The sequence below is a fragment of the Columba livia genome, chromosome 2 (genome assembly GCF_036013475.1).
Source record: "Columba livia isolate bColLiv1 breed racing homer chromosome 2, bColLiv1.pat.W.v2, whole genome shotgun sequence".
NCBI lineage: Eukaryota > Metazoa > Chordata > Aves > Columbiformes > Columbidae > Columba > Columba livia.
In genome coordinates this window covers 2,090,686-2,116,215 of record NC_088603.1, presented here as the reverse complement: position 1 = coordinate 2,116,215, position 25,530 = coordinate 2,090,686, and the positions used below count along the sequence as shown (strand labels likewise).

General features: G+C 43.0%; 1 protein-coding gene across 1 annotated transcript in view; it reads right to left on the bottom strand.

Annotated features, from left to right (window-relative positions):
* MYL3 (myosin light chain 3) overlaps window positions 1–23,208 on the bottom strand; it is a 38,407-nt gene extending 15,199 nt beyond the window's left edge. Inside the window, exon 1 of the mRNA XM_005512121.4 lies at window positions 22,693–23,208. Coding sequence (XP_005512178.1) covers window positions 22,693–22,815 — 123 coding nt within the window. The 5' untranslated portion in view covers window positions 22,816–23,208. The remainder of the gene's footprint in view (window positions 1–22,692) is intronic.
* Between the last annotated feature and the right edge of the window lie 2,322 nt (window positions 23,209–25,530).

The window sequence follows — 25,530 nt, the reverse complement described above, 5'->3', positions numbered from 1 at the left end:
GGATGTTCACAGCCTACATGTGTGTAAAAGCTCACAGAACCACTTCCTGGAAAAGAATTCTATTTCTGTACATTACCAAATGTATAAAAATATTACCTTAGGAAGTCTCTGCATGATGTTTAGGAGAGTGTTTTGGAGGTTTTTTGCTGTTCTTTCACCTTTTCCCTAAGCATCCTCTAACCACCACTTCTGCACTGTATTGGACTACTCTCTGGACCTTGCTCTGATTCTGCCACCTGTCTCTTGTTTACTCATCACTTCATATTTCCCTCCATTTCCTAAGTTTTAAGGTTGTTCCACTCCCTATTTTTACACAGCACTGTGTTCTTACAGCTCTACACTTCAAAAGTGCTCCGAGATGCCAACAGGCTGCTGCTGAGCTCAAATGGAAAAGAAGGAAACACAGGTTCCAGCATAGGTTGGGAAATTACATATTAGAGAGCAGTGTAGGGGAAAGGGACCTGGGGGTCCTGGTGGACAACAGGATGACCATGAGCCAGCACTGTGCCCTTGTGGCCAGGAAGGCCAATGGCATTAGAAGGGGGGTGGTTAGTAGATCGAGAGAGGTCCTCCTTCCCCTCTACTCCACCCTGGTGAGAACCCATCTGGAATATTCTGTCCAGTTCTGTGCCCCTCAGTTCCAGAAGGACAGGGAACTGCTGGAGAGGGTCCAGCGTAGGGCAACAAAGATGATTAAGGGAGTGGAGCATCTCCCTTATGAAGAAAGGCTGAGGGAGCTGGGCCTCTTTAGTTTGGAGAAGAGGAGACTAAGGGGGGACCTTATCAATGTTTATAAATATATAAAGGGTGAGTGCCATGAGGATGGAGCCAGGCTCTTCTCGGTGGCAAACAATGATAGGACAAGGGGTAATGGGATCAAGCTGGAACACAAGAGGTTCTGCTTAAATTTGAGAAGAAACTTCTTCTCAGTGAGGGTGACAGAGCACTGGACCAGGCTGCCCAGGGAGGTTGTGGAGTCTCCTTCTCTGGAGACATTCAAAACCCGCTTGGACATGTTCCTGTGCGACCTCACCTAGGCGTTCCCGCTCCAGCAGGGGGATTGGACTAGATGATCTTTTGAGGTCCCTTCCAATCCCAAACATACAGTGATACTGTGATACTGTGATACAATGTCAGAACATGAGGCCCAAGCCTCTGAATGAACAGGCGCAGGTCAGCAATGTGAATTTACACCAGAATTTACATCTGCCTCCAGCAAAAACCAACAGGGTGGGTATCTCTTCTGACAGGAGCTTTCCTACAGTGCAAGAAGACTGGCAGATTGCCCTTACATGCAACCGTATATATGCAAAGCAGACACTTAGGACAGACCTAACTGTACATGAATATAGACCCTTGGACACATTCTTTTGTGGACATACATGGCCTTTCATCGTTCCCCAACATATATGCAACCCCACATATTTTGGGTCAGATTTTCCTCATGAAGCTGACCACCTCTCATTGCTTAACATCTTATCTCATTCCTCAGTAGCAAAACAGTCAAGTGGAACAGAGGCATAGGGAGAACCTCAAATGAAAACTCCTAATTTCCTTGATTCAAGGTGAAACGCGACATGAAATGTCCCTTCATCATGTATTTGGGGTTTTCATAATATTAAAGGATGGAGCTGTTGTAACTCCCCAGCTCTCCAGCCAGGACGGCTGTGACATGTCAGAGCATGACACCACCAACTTCTATTCCACTCAGGGCTCAGTGGGCAGTTCCCAGATGCTTTTATATCTCCAGGTACCTTGAGCAGCACAAGGAGCTCCACCATTCATAGGACACAATGAGGGCCTACAGGGCAGATACAGACAGCCCAAACCTCATATTTCCTAGCACTGCTCTGCCTGTCTCTCCCTCTTACAGTGTTTCTGAGCATCTTCTGGCTTAAAGGGAAGAACCAGAAAATAGCTGGTGTACTTGGAAGGCAAGACTTAACATTAGTCCTGCAATTGCTGAAAATCAGGGCACTATTTTTGTGTCTGCCCTGTTCGGTCCTTATCTGAACTTGTTCATTTGTGGAATTACTACTTTGTTTGCAATTCTCAGTCATGATTTACCTTGAATGAAGACCAATTAATAAAATAGCTACCTAAGTGGTAGCCAGGAGGCTGTGTGGAAGGAAGCATTTAAAGAATGCAAGAAAGGAGTCCCCAAAAGAACAGCAATGCTCTTCCCTTTCCTAGCATATGGAGGGATCCAAATACATCTTTCTCAGGAAGAGTAAAACAACTACATTGCGTCTTATTCCAAATCCACATACCTTTGTTGAAATAGAAGTGAATACACACAGGGAACACATTTATGTAGGTGCATTGTCAGCAGCAGCCTTATGCCCAGTGTCTCTAATTATCTCAAGCTTTGAGAATTTGACTGAAGCTAATTGCATATTGAGTTTATTCAGTCATCAATAACCAGTGTGGGTGAAATAAGAGCAGAGCTGCCAGCAAATTGTATTTGAATCACTGTGATGGGTGGCTCTTGAGAAATAATTAATCTTGGCTACACTTTGATGTAGATATCCACATATGTCAGCAACCCCACATTTGCTTTATACCGGCGGAAGGGAATGGGCACTTCTAGGCTGTGATTTGATTTGTTTTAAGTCTATACTTGAGGAGAAGATGAATTATGCTTTACTTTTCATGGAGTGCATAAATCATTTCTACAAGGATGATAAAAAGAGTGTGGGCGACTAGGACAGATGTAGACGTCCTTTTCTGGTGAGACCCACCCAGAAAGCATGTGCTGGCCCTTTTGCAGACTGCAGGCCAGAAGAAACTGTAAGAAACTGTGGCAAAGCAAAAAAGGATGGCTGCAGATTCCCATGGTTGGATCAAAAGGAAGGGTTGAGCTGAAGGGCTGAGTGTGCCCCAACTCCAATCATGGCCCCCATAAAAACACCACCCAGAGGTGGAGGACCACGTGTGACAGCTTGCAAGGCAGAGATAGACGGTTTGACCAGACCTACCACCCAGGCATGGCTTCCTCTTAGGAAAGCTACAGAGATGTGTGGGTGGTGGCTGCTGCACTTTTCTCCCCTCTCAGCACATACCACCATGGAGTTGTAGGGAAAGGCAAGTCATCACTTACCCAGCCACAAGGTATCATTGAAGATGGATGGAATGAACTTGAAGCTATATTTAGACTGAAGACGGCTGAGGTTTTGTTCTCCCGCCACTCTCCCACAGGATGGTGTGGAGGACACAAAACGAAAACCATTTCCATGGAGCAAGAGCAAGGGTGGAGTTACCTTGGAGACACCGTGCAGGAAGGATCCAGAGGACAGGCTGTAAAAATGGGGTCAAGCTAAGGCAAAAAGTGGGTCCAAAGCTGGAGGCTGCGAAACCTACTCACAGGTTTAATGCAGTTTTGCTTTCTCAAGTACAGCTTTACATTCTCCAGTTCCTTGCAAATAGACTGGGATGATTTCCCTTGGGGTTTTGATTATTTGTTTGGGTTTGGTTTTGGTTTTGTTTGCTTGTTTTTGGTTTTGTTTTAAATACACTGTCACTTCAGAAGATTTTATTTTCCTCCAGCATTTTTTCTGTTGGCAAATGAGGTTTTAAAACAAGGGCATTCCTATAAGTGCCAGGCACCCACAACACCAAGGCTCACAGTGGTGATATTTGGTAAAGATCTTTATGAAAGACAGAGCTGCTGACTGCTCATCTCTTTCCACTCATCTCCTGCCCTGATGTGCTGTGCTGCATGTTCTTTAAAGACACCAAATGTCTGAATTAAATCCTTTCCATTGCAAATGGAAAATGTTATGCTAGCTTTCCTGCTGTTTTAGCAATCTTGACTTCAGGGGTTCATCCCCTGGTCACTGGTGGCATCAGCTACTGTCCTCTCTGCCTAAACAAGGGAATTAAGTTGGTTTTGTCCCAGAGACTCCAGGAGGGATGCACGCACCCCTTGGTGCTGTTAACGTCATTCACAGCTTCATATGTCAGGGATTTTTTTTTACAAATTTATTTGACTCTGTGCACGATAAGTCAGACATAACTAAGTCTGAAATATAAGTTATATAAATAAAACTGTTGCTATCCAGCAGTCAAAAGGTTATCCAGGGGGATATAGTTAGACGATGCAAGCAAGGAGCTCCTCCAGAAAAGAAACAATATTCTTATTCCATAGTATTCTGAGGAATCCTAATAGAAACAGCAAGGTGGCAGGGCTAGTTTTGGGGAAGGAGAGCTTGCTTTATTATTATTATTATTATTATTATTACTATTAATATTATGCTTTTGAGAGACCGATTTAGGAGGTAGGAATGCAGCAGACAGAAAGATGCCCAGAAGGCTATCGAGATCAGTGTCATTGTGTTGAGGTTACACTTATATTTCACAAGCACGTGTTTTTTTCCACTAAGCCCTTTTAAAACCTATTAATACACATCATCTCCTTTCTCACCACTTTCTGTGCGGAGCAATTATAATGTCCATAAACTCCTCCACTGCCCATGGAGAAAACTTGGCACACAGTTAAGTCTTATACAGTTCCTCTCCTTATCATTTGATCTGTCATCCCCTCTGATCCTCCAGCCACTCCTGATCTGTCATCTCCTCTGTGTTCTGAAGTCTTTTGGTGCATCTACATTTAGATCCTGGGATGATGCTAAGGATTTTCCTCATTATTTCTACTCTACTCATGGTCTGACAGGAAGGAAGTTATGGTACAGCATACAGACATTTGACTAATATGTGAACTGTGACACATGGGGAACAGTTAAAATATGCTGAACATTTTGCAGGATGGAAACCAAACCATGAAACTCTACTGATACTCTGAGTTTTCAGTTTTATGTTTGGTCCCCAGTGTTTTCAGAAGAAAAATCTTTTCAAGTTGAATCGAAATGGCAAGTCATTTTGGGATGGCAGAAAATATGTTGTTTGGGAGTCAAATAGAGAACTGAATTGTTGACCTTTTACTGACAATGAATATGAAGTCAAAATAGAAATCAACCATTATTGTCTTCTGAATTGGTAAAGCCTTTCATTAGAAAGATATGCATTTCAAGATCAGAAAGACAAGGCAAAGCCTTTGTCAAGGTCTTGGAGAACTTGCTGCTACATAAGGAAATACACAAGCACTTTTTCTCCAGCCTGCACTCTTTTCCACCAGAAAACGGTCACCTTGCATCTTTCTTTTTTTCTGGGTTTCCTGAGGGCTGAAAAATCACAGTAGTATATCACTACTGCTCCTACTATAACTTCTAGCAAACTTTATAGCCTCCAGGTCCCTGCTTTATTTTGGAATAAACCTGGATGAGGTCTGCTACATTGTGGATTTTGATTCACCAGGTCCCTCAAGGAATGGATGCGAGAGGCTTGTGTGAAGAAGCAGTGTCTGGTTTGGGATTAGGAAGCACTAGTTTGGGTCTCAGAGTCACTCTATGGGATGTTCCCAGATGGAGACAGAGGTGGAGAGCTGAAGTAGATCAAGGTGATGGGGAATGAAGGACTGTGGAGAGACTGAGAAATGAATTTGGGGCACCCAGGAGGTTCCTACCTCAAGGAAACAAACACAACACGATCCTGAACCTCAATATCTCAGACTAAATCTGCTCAGCTGTACTGTTGTGCTCTGAATTACTACTGGGTGAGGAACAGCAGCCGTTGTCCACTGGACACAGGTTTGGCTTTGTACCTGGTAGGAAGCTTGTCCAAATACCTTCTGGGGCTGAAGGAGCAGTGTGATTTTGAACCACTGCTTTTCCATCATTGTGCTTTTCCAGCTCTGGTAATTCGCCTAGAAGTTGATAGTTCCCATTCTTGGATGGGGAACGTGTTGCCACAGCGTTCCAGAGTGGAAAGGGAAATTTCAGAGCCTCAACAGGAGAATGACAGAGCTGCTTTGGAGAACTGAGACAGCTTCTGGCAATGGCCAGCACCAGAAATATAAAACACTTTGTAGACTGACTGTTCTCCCTGTAGCAACATGGTTTTGGATTCTCCAACCGTTTGTTGACGGCTGGCTTCCCGCCTTCTCTGCAACTCCCCCCCTTCACCAGCCTCACCAGCAGATGTTTGTTCAGATGTTCGCAACCATGGAAGAAATTATAAAACTTGAAAAATACCCTCTGTTAAATCCTGGTGGGGAGCCTGGGGTGTAGAAGAGGTCAGACGTTGCCTGTACTGTCTGCTTGAATCAGACAATAGCACACGGGTTGGGTCTCTGTTGGAGAAGTACCCCAAGGATACAGCTTGTGGACCAGATTTCAACACTTTCTGGGGGCTTCAGGCCCTCAAACATCCTGGTAAGTGGGTGCTAAGAAGGAAAAAAAGCTCATCTCCCAGTCCACATGCACAGGGACAGGTAGGCTTCACCATTCCATGTCTATTTACAGTACAGCATTGGACTCTTGCCCTTGCAATAAGATCATCTTAAGGTGGAAGTTCTCAAACAGGACATGAAAAGTTAGTCACTAGATAATACAATTGGTGAATAGGATATGTTGGAAAGTGTGCAGGAAAAGTGAAACATTTCTTTATTTAATTTGGCAAACATTATTTTGACATAAATGCCCTTCTCTTTGTCATTATTTTCCAAATTAAATTTTGTGTTGTAAACACTGGCAGCTTTTTCTTTTTCCTTTCCTTTCCTTTCCTTTCCTTTCCTTTCCTTTCCTTTCCTTTCCTTTCCTTTCCTTTCCTTTCCTTTCCTTTCCTTTCCTTTCCTTTCCTTTCCTTTCCTTTCCTTTCCTTTCCTTTCCTTTCCTTTCCTTTCCTTTCCTTTCCTTTCCTTTCCTTTCCTTTCTTTTCTTGCTTTTTCTTTGTCTTTTCTTTTTATTTTCCTTTTTTCTTTCCTTTTTCTTTTTGTTTGATCTTAAATTCTAATATTTTCACATTGAAATGGCATATTTCATGAAAAAATGACTTAAAGAATACCACTCCCCCACACTAGATCACTCCAAACCCTACCAAAACAACCCTTTTGGGGCTGAAAAAAATCCATTTCAAGCTGCCAAAGTAGAATTTTTGCGGATATTTTTGTGTGTCGCTGAAGCCTCCTCCTGAAAATTCAAGCTGGTTTCTTCTAATATTTTAATTCCTCCACCAAGCTTAAAAACAACCACCCTTTGCTGAACTAATTTTGTTCTCAGATGACACGGTTGTGTAACTCTTCTGGGTTGCTGATTGACATGCCAGTCATGCTCGTAGTGAATGAGAGCATGTGAGGCATTGAGTTGGCCTAAGTGAAATTAGTTTGATGGGTGTCAGGCAAGACATAGCAGAGAGGTGTCTGTAAATGAAAAATCTAAGCAAAAGAAGTCATTTCTGGGTGTGGCAGCTGAAGCTCCCACTCATACACAGCGAGGTACCCCAAGGAACAAAACACCTTGGCAAAGTACTTCCACCAGTAACACCAGCCACCACAACCATCTACCATGTCTTTCTTCCCCTGAGGTCTACTGTGATGATCTTTCACAGCCCAACAAACATCACTCTCTCCTAATTCCGTCCCAAAACTGTTATTTTCCTCTGCCATTGCCACTGCAGCCATCACCACCCCAATTTTTCTCTACCATTGGCATTGTAGCCATCACCACCTCAAGCCTTCCCAGGGATGGGGTGATGCCAACCAGTCCTCAGCAAATCCAGTCCCTCCTCATGCACTTGCAGCTCCTGCAAAATCAAACAGTAGCCAGACCCCTTTAAAATGTCACACCCCTTGCCCTGCAACTGTCTTAAAACAAAAAAAAAAAGCGCGATTCAACTGCCAAACAATCACCACGATAACAAACTCGCAACGGGGAGATCTCTGCTTTTGTTTCACGATGCTGGCAGGCGCAGCACACATGCCGCTCCCAAAATAATCACTCTGTAACCCAGCCCCAGTTTCAAATGGGCCAAAACTTCTCTATAGAAAACCCACGAGCACAAACTAATATCTGCCGTACTTCATACTGTGGGGGTTGGTTTTATTTGTCTATTATTATTATTATTATTATTATTATTATTGTTGTTGTTGTTGTTTTCCAAAGCAAGACATTGCTCATTGTGAGCTGGAAAACAGTGTGCTCTGATCTCACTATGTAACCGCAGACGTACTGGATGTTCTTGCCCGTCCCCATCATCACCAGGGAGCTCCAGTATGAAAAGCTGAGCCCAAGCTGGGAGGTTGTTTGAGATGACAGAGATTTTAAATCCTGCCCTTTTACAGAAATTTCAGATTCCAATGGAAAAAAAAAGAAGGAAGGAGAGACTCTTTGCCTTTTCCTGCCACCACCACGAGTTTTCCCTCTCAGTTCAGCCTGCCGGGGTCCTTTGCTTTATTTAGAGGTTTATTTATTTATGTAGAAAGAAGCCAAATCTTCTACAACCACAACTAGAGCTGATGTTTCCGAGTTTTCGTTTTGTTTTCATTCCTCATACAACAATGTTAAAGTCCAAAACCCGATCACATTAACAAGTGCTCTGACCCATCACAGTTTTCTCCAGGCTTTGACACAGAAAAAAAAACAAGTTTCTCCCAAAAAAACACAGGGTCTGTGCATGTCCCGCTGACTCAGTCCACAGCGCCTTTTCCTGCTCCTTACAGCATCTCCTGCCTCTTGCTTCCCATGCACAAGGTTGCTGCAGGCAGATGCAGTTGACGTATTTATGAAGTGCTGTCAGCAAGCAGCATGGCATTGCGATGACATTTCATTTCTGGACAGAGTGGGGTGCAGTTTGGGTGTGGACGTTATCTTTTTGTAAGCATTAAATTAAAGGAAGAATATTTTTACCCCCTGCCAGGCTGTGACTTTTACCTACTAGTCAGCACTAACCACAAGCACTGAAAAGTTTGAGCTATTTTCCCTAAAATATTTTTTTTTATCATTTTATTTTATTTTATTTTATTTTATTTTATTTTATTTTATTTTATTTTATTTTATTTTATTTTATTCTATTCTATTCTATTCTATTCTATTCTATTCTATTCTATTCTATTCTATTCTATTCTGTTTTATTCTATTTATCTTATTTTATCCAAGTCCTCAGCAGTTATTGTCAGCCTGCACTTAACCATAACAGGGTTCACAATGATGCCCTTTGTTTATTTCCTTCTTCCCCAGTGCTGTTTTTCTAAGGCAGCGTGGGTTCGTGGGTTATAAACCAGTTTGTTTTTCTAAGATCATTCACAGAAGCAGACTTCTCACAGGAGATTTTTCAGCCGCCTCTGCCCAGTGGCTGCAATGTTCCACTGCTTCCCAGAAAACACAATCAATGGATTGTCATCGTTTCTATTATGGGTTTTGGATGTGTAAGTTTGCTGGAGCAGAGCGGTTTTTGCAGGCTGGAGGCTGGGTTGGCTCCATCCAGGTCATGGGCTGAGTGTCACCTTCCTTCTCAGATTGATCCCAGCAGGATGAGCTGTGGGGTCTGGCTCTCCTGCACCTGTTGGACAGCTGAGAAGTTGAAACTGGTCCCCAAATCGGCCATCCAGGCACATTGCACGGGTGTTTGGGCAAAAAAACAAGCTACACAAGGGTGTATGCATGGGTACAAATATTTGCTCATCCATATATATGTCTGTATATATGTGTGTATTGATTTGTATTTACCTATAAATATACATAAATGCACACTCACTTTTCTTTCCTACACACACCTACGAGCACATGCACATACCATATATATTTATATATCTATACTTACTACAGATACATATCATTAGAATGATTCGGGTTGGAAGGGACCTTAAAGATCATCTCATCCAACTCCCCCACCATGGGCAGCATCAAGCCCCACCAAGTCAGGTTGCTCAAAGTCCCATCCAGTCTGGCCTTGAATGTCTCCAAGGATGGGCATCCACAGCTCCCCTGAGCAGCCTGTCCCAGTGCCTCACCACTCTCATCAGGAAGAATGTCTTCCTAATACATACATTGTACGCACAACTCACATTCACAACCATACACACACATTAAACCCCGAGCTAGCCAGAAAAAAGCAAAAATGAGAGATTCTACATGGATCCTTTTAAATCTAGAGGCTGAGATCTTTTGGATCTAGAGCACAGATGTTTGGAAAAGTAGGATGTAGGTATTCACCTGGGATAAAAAAGCATGGGAGTATGTGTGACTGGAGGGGGCTGCGCTGATTGATGTGGACAACATTCATGAGCAAAAGCTGCTAAATCTCTCCTGATCCCTGTTATTAGCGGCAGTAACACCCAGTTCTCTGGCTATGGCTGGGATTCTGGGAAGCAGCTATCTCATCAAAGAGAGCTGGGCTGCAAGCTGAGAGCATACCCTGAGCATAGCACAATGATTTCAGTCTAAATTTAAGTGACTCCCTCTCTGCCTATCTGCTTTTTTAGGATTCAGGTTGCAGCTGCAACAGGGGAGGGAACAATGCCATGTAAGACACATGCATAAAATGAGACATGAACTTCAACCCCAACATTCTGGAGATAATATCGGCATTGCCCCTCTGCTGATATTACATCAATTTCCTTTCACATATTGGTTTCTGCTTCTTTACACTGACCAGCATATGATAATTTCACACACACGCACACTCACATATATCTACATAATATTGTTAGAAAATATGCTTTGACATTGTTTTGTTGTTGCTGTTTTAAATAATACCTGGGCTTTAATCAATCCTTTTGCCACTAGAAAACTTCACAACAAAGTCTAAGCAAACAGATAAGTCCCCGAGCTGGGGGAGGAAAGAAGATGGAAGTGGAGGAGCTTGTTATCAGTCTAATGTGAGAAAGCTCTATATTTTGAGACTATTATGAGCCACTACAGCTTTAGGAGAGACTGAGATTATTTCAGACCCAATGTCCCAGAGCCTGTGAAGCCAGGTGAGCAGTTCTTATCGGCTAGAGTCGTGTAGGTAGAGAGGCAGCAGGAAGGTGGTAAAATATTGGCCCAGGTTGGCCAGAGAGGTGGTGGATGAACCATTCCTGGAGACATCCCAGGCCAGGCTGGACGGGGCTCTGAGCAACCTGAGCTGGTGCAGATGTCCCTGCTCATGGCAGGAGTGGCACTGGGGAAGCTTTGAAGGTACCTTCAACCCAAACTATTCTTCCCCCAGACAGTGGGGAAAGGTTCACCCAGACACCTCTACGTAAACACTAATGTCTTTGCAAAAGTTAGGGGAAACCCAAAGTTTCTGTTTCTGTTAAGAGCCCCTGTTCCTCTCCACCCCCAACCCTCCTTTAGCTGCTCTCAACATATTTTCCCCTTCTCCAAGTTAAGATTTAACTGGTTTATGAGAGAAGTAAAATTTCTGTCTCCACAGTCCAGCTTTCCGACAACTTGGGAAAACTTAGCACTTTGGTCAGGGCCTTCTGCATGCTCCAAGCTGTGCATTTAATTTAAACGTAATAGTTATTGCACGTTACACAAATGGCGATTAAAACCATATTGATTGAGGTTTAGCAGCTATGTGAGAAATGCAGATCTTATTACAGGGCTGCTCCGTATCCAGAGTGTGCTTTTAATAACTCGCTGCTCATCAAGGGGCAGATTGGAGAGAGGAAAAGGAAAAGGCAAGGCTGTGAGGCACGGGTGGAGGGACGGTGGTAAGGCTGTGGTTTGGGCAGCTCTTGCTCGCTTTCCACCTCAGATACACACACGCATAGCACTAGATCTCCACATCGATATGTTGCTTACTTGTTCATCTACAAATCAAAGAAAACCTACCTTACACACAACTGCAAGCGTGCAAACAAGCCTACAGAGGCCACATCCACACCACGTGCTAGATAAGCAGGCAAACGTGTTGGCTCAGATCTCAGAAGATAAATGTCCATGGCAGGGTGCACTCTAAGGGCTTTCTAAGTCAGGATCTGCTGCAGAGCCACTTAAAAACCCCAGAAACTGTTAAAATCAAGCTTATTTGCTATTCTCTCATGGCATCTGTTTTCAAAAAGCTGCGAAGTTAATTGGGTGGCAAAGCAGAAACAAACAAGCCCTTGTGTCCTAGTTTGTCTGACATAATGGCTGAAAAGAGAAAATGAACCTGGAAAATAATAATCACATTTAAATCACCCTGCTGAGAGCGGTGCAAACCCTCTCAAAATGAACTTTTGCTTTTGCACAATTCTTGGTTTTGCACAATTTGTACAATTTCTGTTCTTTACAAAGAAGTGAAAAGCAGGCTGGAAAATGATGCAGAGATAAGGGGGGGTATAAATATCAAGGGAGACAGATAAAGATGTGAAACATGCAAGGGTACGAGGGGAAATGTAGAGGGAGATGAAAAGAAAAAACCCTAGACACATTTGCAGAAAATCTTACTTTCAGTTGTTTCAAATGACTCAGTAAAGCTGGGCTGCACTTGGGCAGGGTTTACTCAGTGCCACGGACTTTTCTTCGTTATTAGGCAAAGAAAGTTACTGGTGTTTAAGACGCTCTACAGAAATTATCTCCTTTCCATGAGGGACTAAGGAAAGTCACGTACGGATAATCCCTGTTGCCTCTCAGCAATCCAGACACAGACACAGAAAGTTGCATATTTTGCTTTAAGTGCTCCAAGGCCTGAGGATTCAGTAACGCTGCAACTCCAAATTACTTCAAATAAAGAAAAGAACATGTGAAACTTGACATATTTTCATCTCTACGTCCTTCAGACCAAGCTGAGCTGTTTACAGGCTTGGTTTTGTACATCCCAGTGCCACAGACATCAGACATTGCAGAAAAGTTATTTCTTGGCAGCTCCGTAACAAAGACTTGGAAGAGGAAACTACCCTGAAAAATTATTAAAAAAAAAAACCAAAAAACATACTACTATGTATTTTAGGTTGCCACTGAGTAATTTCCAATTTTTTTTAAAAAAAAAGTCATTTTGATTAAGAATGAAAACAGATTTGGGTTTTGTGTTCTACTTGATGACAGTTTTAGTTGGAAATGAGGGAGAAAAATTGTTCTAAATTGGTCAAAATGTTCTCTTCTGTCCAAATTGAAGTAATTTCAACCATTTAAAATTTCTGGGTATTTTTTTATATAAAAAGGATGCTTTAGATCAAAAATATCTAAACAAGGAATTAACTTAAAAAAGCTGAAACTGGCAATTTTCTTTATCCTTTTTAGTTTTTTTTGAAGAGTCTTTGCAAAATAGCTGTGTATTCACAAAACATTCTGCTACCACCAAACTGCACTTTCCAAGTCTCCCCAAAAACTATTTTTATGAGAAATGTCACCCAGCTCTGTGAACAAGAGGCATATACAAAGATAGCCAGATTTTCGTTAGCCCCTAAAATTAATCTGGAAAGCTCCTTTGATTTCCAGTGCTGTTTGGTTTTGGCCCTAAGAATGTGGAATATACCACAAAAAACCCCTTTTGCTGTGTTTCAATGCACGCCTGTTCAAAACATTACTATTTCTTCACCATTCTGCATCATGGCCTGCATCTCTTGGGCATCATCTGCCCTTGGGGCCACCTCCAGCCTTGGGGTCTTCAGTCCTCCTACATCCCTTCTTCTGATGAAACATTTCACTGGGTTAAGGCTACAAGTTGTTTCCTAATACTGAAATACCCATTATACTTTCAGGCACTTATTCATTTCTGTCAAGCAAGATGCTAAATTCATCTCAACCTGGGGCCAGCTACTCAAAAGGGTGGGACGGGAGGGACAAAGGTGCTCTCTCTAATATTAAAAGTTGCCCCACAACGGCCAGCTGGTCTGGGAACTTCCTGTGCATCCAGAGCAGCATAGAGTGTGATAAATAAAGGAGAGAATAAAAGAGCAGAGCTGCCTTTAGAAGTCTGCTATGGCAGCATGGCATTTCAGTTATGTTCATCTCTGAGGTCCATCCAGAAACACTGAAGAAAATTGCTAATGGGGTATAATAAGCACAATCATCACCTGATTTTAATGTGTAAGGTAGTGTGTCTCAACCACCAACTACGGAAAAATACCTGCGGCAGCTGCATACACCAATCTCTCAACAGACAGGGAGGCTTTAGGGAGGGAACAGAAAATGCAATGACAGCCCTGACAGCATCCTTGACTTTTTAGTAGGTCCTGTTGCAACAAGACAAGGGCTGATGGTTTAAAACTAAAGGAGGGGAGATTCAGGCCAGACATGAGGAAGAATTTTTTTACAGTGAGGGTGGTAAAATACTGGAGGAAGTTGCCCAGAGAGGTGGTGGATGAACCATCCCTGGAGACATCCCAGGCCAGGTTGGACGGGGCTCTGAGCAACCTGAGCTGGTGAAGATGTCCCTGCTCATGGCAGGAGTTGGACTAGATGGGCTTTGAGGGTTCCTTCCAACCCAAACCATGATGTTCTGTGGTTCTGTGATTTTAGCTGTCCTGAACTGGGAAGGGAATCCTTTCAGGAGGATGATCCTTCCTGTTCACACCCAAAACAATTGCTGCCCACTACAACCTGAAATCCTCAGGGCAGATTCTTCCTAGGCAGGATCACAGGTTACTGAAGTTGGATTCCCCCAAGCTTTGAGGGGATGATGAATGGGAAGGATTTTCTTTCAGACGTGGTAGAGATTGTTCAGGTTCAGTATCCTGCAGATCTTCTCTCCTCCATGGTCAGTCCAGAGCCAGGATTTTGAAACAGGTCCATCATTTCTTTAAGAGTTGGGCCTTGGGCAGAACTTGAGATAGCAACTTGAACTTGGGCAGCCAAAGGTTTCAGGGTGGAGCTGCTTTTTCTTTGCTATAATCAGCTGAGATAGACATCTCATCTAAGTTTAATATTCCCTACATGGAAGCCAGGCTGGGCTTTATCCATTTTCAAATTTCAAATTTCAAGGAAGATATCTGTTATTTGAAATAGATGGCATCTGAAATCTTCCTCTGGAGTTACAGGAGTTCATATCATTATTAGGCTGAAAAAGCAGATGTCTCTGTGCACCTGAAGATATTTTCCAGATCAATGAAATTTTTGAACACATACCTAAGGGCCATTCATCGCTCGCAAAATTAAAAATAAATCACAACAAGCTTACCAAATTCTCACACCTCGCCATAGCAAGAACAGTGCGTCAGAGGCAAATCCCATAAAATGCAAAAGGAAAAATTTCCTACTGACTCCCAGGAGCTTGCAGCGGGGTCTCTTGTCTTGGCTAAACTTTTAGTCGTTTTTGCATGGGGCCTCCTCAAGACTCGCTACTCAAATTTCTCTGTGCTTGAAAGGCTCAGGAAGAAACACTGAGAGCAAGAGGCCCGGCATGGGCTCAGTTTAGGCTGGCAGGTGTCTGCCCACTTCAGAAACCTTCAAATATGTGAGCACGGAAGGGAAATTGCTCTCTAAAAGTATTTCTGCCAAGCTGCACTGCAGGCCAGTAATAATAATGGTGATGACAATGGGAATATGTAGCACCTGGAAGGAATGAAACCAAGGGTAAAAATAGGTTGGAGAGCGAAAGATGAGAGGGTGTTGGGAGGATGAAGGCATACGGTGGCTGCCTTCAACTGTCTTGGTGACTGGTCTTGGAGGTTCAGGTACACACATGTAAAGAGTTTCCATGTCATTCTCAAGGAAGGCTTGGCCAAACTCTCAATGTGGTATAACAACCTAGCAGGCTTCAAAGTGGGCAAAGACTGGCATCGCCCTCACATCTTACTAAAACATAACATGATTCCATCTTCCAAGCTGGATCTGATACGTGTACACTGCATGGGATATCCAGACAGTCTTTCTTCTGAATCAGACAAGCCCTTAATAGTCTGGATGCCTTCAGGATGTCCCAGGTCATCATCTACTCAGAGACTCAATTAAATGGTTCTCACTTTGTCCCACCAAATGTTTTTTCTGTCAAGAAAAGCTCCCTATCTTTCCAAAGCAACTTCTGTTGTATCATGTTTTCCATGGGTCTGTGTCATAAAGGACATTACAATATTGTCATCAGCCAGCTAGAAAGTTACCTGCTGCTGAGCCTCACAAACCAGAAGAGATGTGCCCCATGAACTCATCCCGTTTCCCTCACACATCCAGCAAAAATACCTCTTTTTCACACTTGAAATCTCTCTCAAGTGGGCCAACACTTCAGCTTTCTCATTCACAAAGAAGCCTTTTTGTGTGAAAACCCCTTCTCCCATACACACCCCCTCCCCTCCATACAGAAGTCAGGGATGTAGCTAAATTCCTCTCTCTGAATAACAGCTACATTCAAAACCTCTCATGCAGCTACAAAACTTAAAGAAATGGGGGCAGATGCCCTATGGCTACTGATTGCACACACAAACTCCTCAAAAAATGGGACTACAAAACCTCTGTCTCACACACGTGCCTCTGTACACACAAAGGTGTCCCATGCTGTTTTACCTTGTCTTGCACACACTTTCGTTACTGTTGTAGACTGAATTTCTTTAATACAGCCACGTTTAATACATTTTTTTTGTCTCATGCACACTAACGCAACACATTTATCAAACAAACAAAATCGTTTTTGTCTACGAACTCCTGCTTTCTCATTCCCAGTCTAATCCCTTCTCATAAGTATGTCCAATGTCCACTCATATACATTTCTACCACATTCAAGCTCACTCTGAAATAACCATTTCAGTCACCTCAGCACAGAATAAATTCTTCACTAAGTACCAAAACTGCTCTGAGAAGCTCTACCAGGGCATTTGTTAAGGAAATTGGGTTTCTCTCCTTGACTTGTACCAGCACTAGTGTGGCCAGCACGTCCAGGGCAGGGACCATCCCCCTAGACCGGGCACTGGTGAGGCCAAACCTCAAATGCTGGGGTCAGTTTTGGGGTAATCACGACAAGAAAGGCCTTCAGGTGCTGGAGCGAGTGGAGAGAAGGGAACGGAGCTGGTGAGGGGCTGGAGCACAAGTGTGATGGGAGCGGCTGAGGGACCTGTGGGGTTCAGCTGGAGAACAGGAGCTGAGGGGAGACAGGGACACAAAGAAACAGCCTCAAGTTGCGCCAGGGGAGGTTGAGGTTGGATCTGGGGAACAATTTCTTCCCCAAAGGGCTGTGGGGCATTGGAATAGGCTGCCCAGGGCAGTGCTGGTGTCACCATCTGTGGAGGGTTGGACAGACAGAGATGAGGTTCTCAGGACTATGGGGCAGGGTTGGGTTAACAGTTGAACTCAATGATCATAGAATCATAGAATCATTTTAGTTGGAAGAGACCCTCAGGATCACCGAGTCCAACCATGACCTAACTCTAGCACTAAACCATGTCCCCGAGAACCTCGTCAAAACACCTTTTTAACTCCTCCAGGGATGGTGACTCCACCACTTCCCTGGGCAGCCTGTTCCAACACCTGACAACCCTTTCCACTAAGATTTTTTTCCTAATACCCAATCTAAACCTCTCCTGGCACAACTTGAAGCCATTTCCTCTTGTCCTATCACTTGCTATATGGGAGAAGAGATCAACACCATTCATGCTACAACCTCCTTTCAGGCAGTTGTAGGCAACGAGAAGGTCTCCCCTTGGCTGCTATTCTCCTGACTAAACAGCCCCAGCTCCCTCAACCACTCCTCATCACACTTGTGCTCCAGGCCCCTCACCAGCTTCTGCACTCTCTCTAGCACTTCAATGTCTTTCTTACGATGAGGCACCTAAAACTGAACACAGGATTCAAGGTTCGATCTCACCAGGGCCAAATACGGTGGCAGAATCACTTTTTTAGTCCTGCTGGCCACACTATTCCTGATATAATACATCTTGAGGGTCTCTTCAAACCAGAATGATTCTGTTTCCTTCCCTTTCCCCAGACTGTGGCCTCCTTGAGGTCTCCTCAGCCCTGTTTCATGCTGCAGTGGATGCTCAGACTTGCACCCCTGCACATCTGCTTGGCTGCATTCCTGCCATTGCACCACAGCAAGCATGATGCTTTGGAGCTGATAACACAAGTCTGATGGGATCTCATCTTTACTGGTGCTGCATGATCACAGAATCCCAGAATGTCAGGAGTTGGAAGGGACCTGGAAAGCTCATCCAGTGCAATCCCCCCATGGAGCAGGAACACCCAGATGAGGTTACACAGGAAGGTGTCCAGGCGGGTTGGAATGTCTGCAGAGAAGGAGACTCCACAACCTCACTGGGCAGCCTGGTCCAGGCTCTGGCACCCTCACTGAGAAGAAGTTTCTTCTCAAATTTAAGTGGAACCTCTTGTGTTCCAGTTTCAACTCATTACCCCTTGTCCTACCATTGGTTGCCACCGAGAAGAGCCTGGCTCCATCACTCACCCTTTACATATTTATAACCATTGAAGAGGTCACCCCTCAGTCTCCTCCAAACTAAAGAGATTCAGCTCTCTCGGCCTTTCTTCATACAGGAGATGCTCCACTCCATTGTCTTTGTGGCTCTGAGCTGGACTGTCTCCAGCAGTTTCTTGTCTTTCTGGAACTGAGTGGACACAGTATTCCAGATATGGTCTCACCAGGGCAGAGTAGAGGGGAAAGAGAACCTTGTATTTCCCTCCTGACTGTTCCCATCCCAGATGCTCTTTCATTTTTTCTTGCAGAAAAAGGGAAGAAACTTTCCTTATCATGCATGCAGCTGTTCAGAAGCCCATAGGGCCTTTCAGGGAGAACAGGTTTCACATGGCCTCAAGATCACAGCACTGCACAAAAATAAACGATGACTGCTTTTTCCCCCCGGCACCTGTATTACTGCATGCTGCTACAATAAGCATATCAAGTGATGACAAGGGAAAATGTGGTTATTAAGGATAACTCTATATGGTAAGCCGTGTCCCTTCCAGGTCCTCACATACACCAGCTGTCTCTCTGTGGCCTTTTTGTACCCAGGACTCACCGGACTTCAAGCACACATCATCTCAGCTAATTTTAGCTGCCGAAATATTGGCACCCAAATACCTGTCTCATATCCCCCTAACAACAGCTTCTCCAGAGGGTGATGCAGTCCATCCCAATATAGGTAGTTAACACTACTGCAAGGGACAAACCTCTGGAGAGTTTCTCTCTGCTAATTATAGATGATCTGCTTAAAATCAATGATCAGTTTTCCTATGGTTAAAGCTACGTGAGTCAGTCCCACTTTCTGTGTCCATAACAGATGAATCCTGTTCTGCATCAGCCTTATTGCTTTTCAGGAGAGCAGAATATATTTCTGGCAAAATGTGCCCCTCTGCTAAAAGACAGCATTTAGGTAGAAATTAATTACATATATGGTATAGAAAATCTTCTTGCTACAAAATCTCTTCAGGACAATCTTGTCCCCAAATTAACAAGGTTTCCCCAAAAAAGAAGGCTTCCTCGTGGATTCAGTCAAACTCTTATAGAAAATAAAGACACAAAAAACCCCAGAAAACTCTTTTCTTTGAGTTGAAAACACCATTCAATCACACCCAATCTACTTTGAAAATTTCTAAGAACTGGATTAAATACTATGGGAATGCTTATGTGAGCAACATTAAAACTGTAGATTTTTTTAGTTTACATTTGCTTAAGCGGATGTATCTCACACTTAGTCTACTATAACTGACATCCTGATATAGACCCATTACAGAGTGAGACCATGAAGCGCAAGAGAAAGACAGTGGGCAAATCTAACATGATGCTGGAGTGCAAAATAAGGCCCTTAGACCATTATCATGACAGTAAACTGTAACAATGAAGAAAAATGAAAGAAGAAGCACTTTTACTTTCTGCAGAACTATTTTGTTTTTGAGACTTTTAAGTGTCTAAACAAAAAGTTTTAAAATTCCAAATACAAAATTGTGCAATGAAGTCTGCAAAGAAGTATTGATAATTTGAGACATTTCCATCAAAAGATGCATTTTGATAATTTTTAGCATTTTGGTTTGGTACATTTTTTTTCTTTTTAATACACTATGGATTATCTTCTGCATGGAAACAAGAAACAGTTTCACCCTGGAATGCAGAAATGGGATGTTTAGAGAATTTCAAAACTCATTAAAGCATTTTTTTTCAAATGTTGTACAATGATCTAGGGAGGTATTCTGATCTATACCAGATGGCCTGAGCTCCATCAGAGCTAGGTTTATGAAACAGGGAGAAATATACTTGCCAGACTCATCACTTGTGCACAAATAGCTTCAGTTTTGACAAAAGCATTTTTGATTAAAAACATTTAATTGAAAAATTCCTAGGAAAATATCTCTAGAGAATATAATCTCCCCTTGCTAAAAGTTTTGAAAAAAAAATACTCCAGACCCAAACCATGCATTTACCAATGCTTTCCCTAATACAATTCGTTATACAGCAGATAATAGAATATTCTCCGCAAAGATTAAGAGATGTTGTCATGGGACTATTGGATTTATTTTTTTTCTTAGGAACTCAAGACATATTTTTTAGCATTTTAAAAAACAAAAGATTCCATAATTGCAAATCGTGATGGAGAGAAAAATAAGAATTTGCATTAATAAGTGTGCCAAGTTTTGGGGTTTTTTTGTTGGTTTTTTTTCTTTTTTGTAATTTTTTTTTTTTTTTTTAAAGGCAGAAATTAGTTGTTTTCATATCCTATTTGGATAAAAATGTATTTTTTTTTTTAATTACAACTCATCTCTCTGCTGGACTGAGCTGCCCTTCATACCACAATGTCATAGGATCCCAGCTGAATATTACCACAATGTCCTGGCACCCAGCCTGAAGGTGTCTGTGCCCTCTAAGAGAAGCTATTGCAATTGTCCCTTCTTCCTTTCACAGTGTAGGAATGTTAAGTACAGAGACATTAGCGGAGAGCTGGATCCCACCAACACCACTTGCCCAAGGTCATGGTGCAAGTCCTTCTCAGAGCATAGTGCTAACCCTTTTCTCATTAGTCTAAAAACTAACCCAAAATCAAATTTCTTGAAATCTGATTTTTTTCTTGATATAGCAACAAATTACTGCTCATTTTCTTTTTCTGTTTTTCCCCACCAGTACTTAAACTGAAAGGTTTGCAAGCTCTTTACGATTCCAGGGAGGAAAAACCCACTTTCAGTGCTTTCTCTGTCAGAAATCTCCAGCTGCAAGAGCCAGAATAATGTTGAAGAAGTAAATGGTTTCAACAGCCTGGGATTTACAAGCCACCCATGAGACCTGCTGCAGTGTGCTCAAGAGACATGCTGAAGAGACAGACTAACATATCCTCTTTTTCACATAGTTTCTGAGGGGGAAACTTTACTTTTTTAGCTAAAAAGAGAGGGTGTCAGAGACGTTAATCCCACATCTAAGCTCCAAGGATCTGGTCCCGTGGATGCCAGTGAAGCTCTATCTGTTTTCCTCTGACATTATCTAGTCTTGTCTCATGTCCTCTGGCTCACTAGAAGCACAGGTGACCACCTGTACTCCCCTGTTGATTTCCCAGTTTCTTGGGAAAAAAACAAACAAACAAACAAACAACAGGAAGGAAAAAGAAAGCCCCATGAGAAAGAAACCTGTGAGATGCTGCAAAGCTCCTCTTCTTTTCACCAAGGGCAATGCCTCTTCCCAGAGGACAAGTCCCAAAGGACAATGCCTTGCAAATAAATCCTGCAATGTCTTGCAACATCTATCCGTTGTGTGTGCAAACAATATGTCAAAGCTATTCCTAAAGATGTATGCAGGGGTCTCTGACATCACGTGCCAACGTGTGTGGTGCAGAAGGAGGAAAAGGGAACTAGTCATTTTTAGATCTTTGCATGCTTATTACATTTTTATAAGTCAAGAAGTCACTCTTTGACAGTCCCTTTCACGGTCATTTCCTGATGAATATATTATTTATTTCTCCTCGTCATTCTCTGAGATATTTTTTTTTCAAATAAAAAGTCACTCAGATATCTGCTGAAGAGTCAATTCCTATTGAAAATTGTGTTTCAAAGGGAAACAGATCTTCAGCATAATTTCACTGGAATTACCTACTTCTTGGCTTTAAAACCCTAGGTGTTTCCTAAACATTGGCAGTTGCCTGAAAATGGAGTGGTTCATTAAAAGGAGAACATAATGTCAGCTAGGCAGTGCAGGATTACAGTAGTAACCCCAAATTTTCCCAAAACCTATTTCTCAAATGGCTTTGGAAACCTAATCTTGTCCTTACACATTTGGAGCAAGACTTCAGCAAACCCTGCTGAGATCAGCAGTGACTCTTTCCAGCGGAGACTTATTTAAAAGAGAAAGAGTAGGAGAAGGCTCATGCGCTTTGAAGGAATCCTTGGGCAGAACCTGAAAGTAGCAGGTCATTCAGGAAATATGGATTTTCCCCCCATTTTATCTCTGTCTTCCAAAACACACACACAGTTCCTTTGCAGTTCAGTTGGGCTTTTCTGGAAAATCACAGATGTCACTGACTCACTTTAAGGAAGTCCTAGGCTGGTGATGTCTACCAAAGTGATGTATCACGGGCAGAGAGAAATGAATTCAACCCATGCTCCAAGCCTACTCCAAGCCTACCAGATGGCCTTGGCCATTGGTTAGTCTGTGGTCACTCCTGAGTACATTTGAGCCTTACTGGCATCTACCTGCAATATTGCCTGCATAGGACCAATAAGTTTCTCACCGAAGTCAGTGAAGTTTGCATGCAATTAAATGTGCTTCTTTAGGGATAAGAGAAACAGGTTTGCACACCCTCAGATAAAACAAGATTCATCTTTTAGCTTCTCTGTTTAGCAGAGCCGACGGTGACTTTGCTCCCACTCTTTCTTTACCTGCGGCAATTGCGCTTACTGCTTGCTTTCTGCTGAAAACCAAGAGCTAATTTTGGCAAATGTCATCTCACAGCTGTAAATACACAACCGTCAGAACCACCACCAACACAAGCCCCACCACCCCGCTTCTACCCACACCAGGTTAAAAGATACGTACTTTGATAGAAGCTGGGTTAAATTCAACTTCTTTTTTGGGTTCTGGCTCTGCTGGTTTAGGTGCTGGTTTGGGTTCTTCCTTCTTGGGTTCAGCCTTCTTAGGCTCGGGCTTCTTTGGAGGCATGTTGGTTTGCTGGTGGGCTGCTTTAGAAAGGGAGAGAAGGAGACAGACAGACAGACAGGAGAGAAGCGACTGCTGCAGGATAAATCACCAGCACACACAGGTCTTTATCCCTCTCCAGTCTCTTGAAGTCACACATGGTGTCAATCTCAGACCTGTCACATGCCAGAGCTTACAATAGGGCCACTGCTATAAAAGGACAAGACATCTACCCAGCTATTTTAGAGCCATCCGATATGGCATTGTTACAAGTTGGCACTTAAATGGAAAGACAGTTTGGGGATTTTAGGGCTGAGGCTGGGTCAAACATTTTCGGTGTGCGTGTGCATGTGTGTACATGTACAAGGGGGAGGTTGGGTTATGATTCGGGTCCCATCGATGGGTTTTATCCTCCCCAAGGCCATGCTGACACTTCCCAGCTCACTTGCTGCAGAGCATCTCTCTTCCAGGGGCACCCTGGCCTTTGTTGTGTGGCAGTTCATTAAAAGACAAGCACAGATTTATATTTAGATGTGAGGATGGAGCTATATAGGAGGTTGACCATCAAAATGTCAGCTGGCACGGGGATTGTTAGTGCCTCAGATCACACACTGGTTTTCTCTTGGGAAGGTGAAAAGAACCAGTATCGCTTATAGTAGAATGGATCTAAGGAGCAGGTAAACACACACAGACACACATGCACACACAGGGTTTGTGATAGCACTGGGTGTCTGTCAGTACCTCCTCATGGCTGAGATTTTCCAGACCATTTTAGGGACTTGAATGCCAAATTCCTATTAAAATAACTAAGATAAGGGTATCCATTTGGAGCTTTTCTAATCCCAGACTTACTTTGATTTAAATAACCCCCCTTAAAAGCAAAACTGGAGTTAACAATTTTCAGATCTACATTTGCTTAAGTAATTTTTCTAAATCAAGAGGTGACTCTCTAAGACACAGTCGCTTCCACATTGCCTAGATTTTTATTATTATTATTATTATTATTTAAAACAAAAAATCATCCACGGTAATAAGACAACTACCCATCAAACAACAATATATTTGAAAAGGGGATCTGTGTTGGCATTTCAAATAAATATCAGTTGAATCATGAATCCATTTTGCTTACTATGTTATCCTGATAATCTGCCATTCAGACCTCTTTAGGACCTGATTTCCCGACACCATTGTCAGCCTGACCCCCGCAGCGTCTTCCTCTCTGCTCTCCTCCATTCTCTGGGTGGCTTTGCTGGAAAAGCGTTTGTACTTTATCCTGCTCAGCTGCTCCTAAATTGAGGCATATCCATTACTGGCAGTACAGAAGCTTTGAAGCGCAACATGAATATTCCACAGAAAGCTGTCCACCCCCATTAAACTGCTGTCTCCACCGTGGCTTCAACAAGTGAAGCCAGTTGGATATCCTGGAGGGGGAGTGGGGAAGGACTGAGCTTTCAGCATACAGGTCCGTATCCTACCTGATCCGATGCAATGCCACAGTATTAGTGATAAATTCATCACTACAATAGCATGAATACCACAGTAATGGTGATTTGTGCTTTTAGGGTAATGGGAAGCAAATCCCACTCCTCTAATCAAAGAGGACACTTTGGGAACATTGTCTATAACAGGAGACATGAGCTGCTCCTGACCAAGGTGTTTTAGTGTTTCAGGGGCCGCCTGTAGAATCACATTTTTCCCAGCAGCCCATCATCTTCCAGGAAACTCAGTTCTGGTCTCCTCCATGGATCTGGTAGTAGAGAAGGGATGTGTCTCCATGAAAAGTGGTGCAGAGATCTGTCTGCTCACTGTGGCCAGACCAGACTCTCCTCCTCTTCAGTTCACCACAGCCACAGATCCACTCTGATGGAGCCCACCAGTTCCAGTCTATGTGTGGTCACCTGGGGAAGAACTTTCTGACAGCAGCTCACCAACACATTGACCCACTCGTTATAACCAGTGCAGCCAAGGGAAAAGTCCAGCTCCCTTACAGTAAAACTTACATTTGGTCCCTGGGTTATAGAGTGGTATTTTTTTGCATTGGAGATGGACCACAGATGCACTAAATGATCCCACCTGGCCTTCAAATGGCTCTGTAGAAGGTCCTCAGTCTCCAGTAGTGTCTGTGCCATAACTACATACCTGCCAGTCCCATACACATCTCAGCGTATCAGAAATGGCTCCAAAAACTCTTACATAGGCAAATGAATTCCATCCCCTGATTAAACTACAGGACACCCACACAGATCTGGAGAGGCCACTGTAGCCAGAGGCTTCGTAGACACCAGATCCTTGCATTTGAGCAACTGAGTGAAACCACAGATACCTAAGGTTGAAAGAGATGGATCAGCATCACTCTGTGTGTATGGACTAGATGTCTGTTGACTGTGGTGGGAGCAGAGCCACAAAGTTCACATAAAGTTATTTGCATTGTAGACACCTAAATTAAATGAGATGAACCTTACCTGGGCTGAATTCCATCTGTTGAGATTTCCTTCATATTGCAAAGCCCCTGAGTAGAGGTTTTTCTACAGGTTTTTATTTCCCATTTTCCCATTTTCTCTCCAGAGCAAACAAGATAAAGTATGTAAAGTACCTGATATATTCTGCTGATCAGAACAAGCAATCTCTGCAAACTTTGTAAGTTGTAGATATTTCTGCAAAGACATAACTGAAATCATGCATTGTTTTCATGCGCTGTAAAAAGTTTTGCTGCTTAGATTTCTGCATTGAAATGAGTCA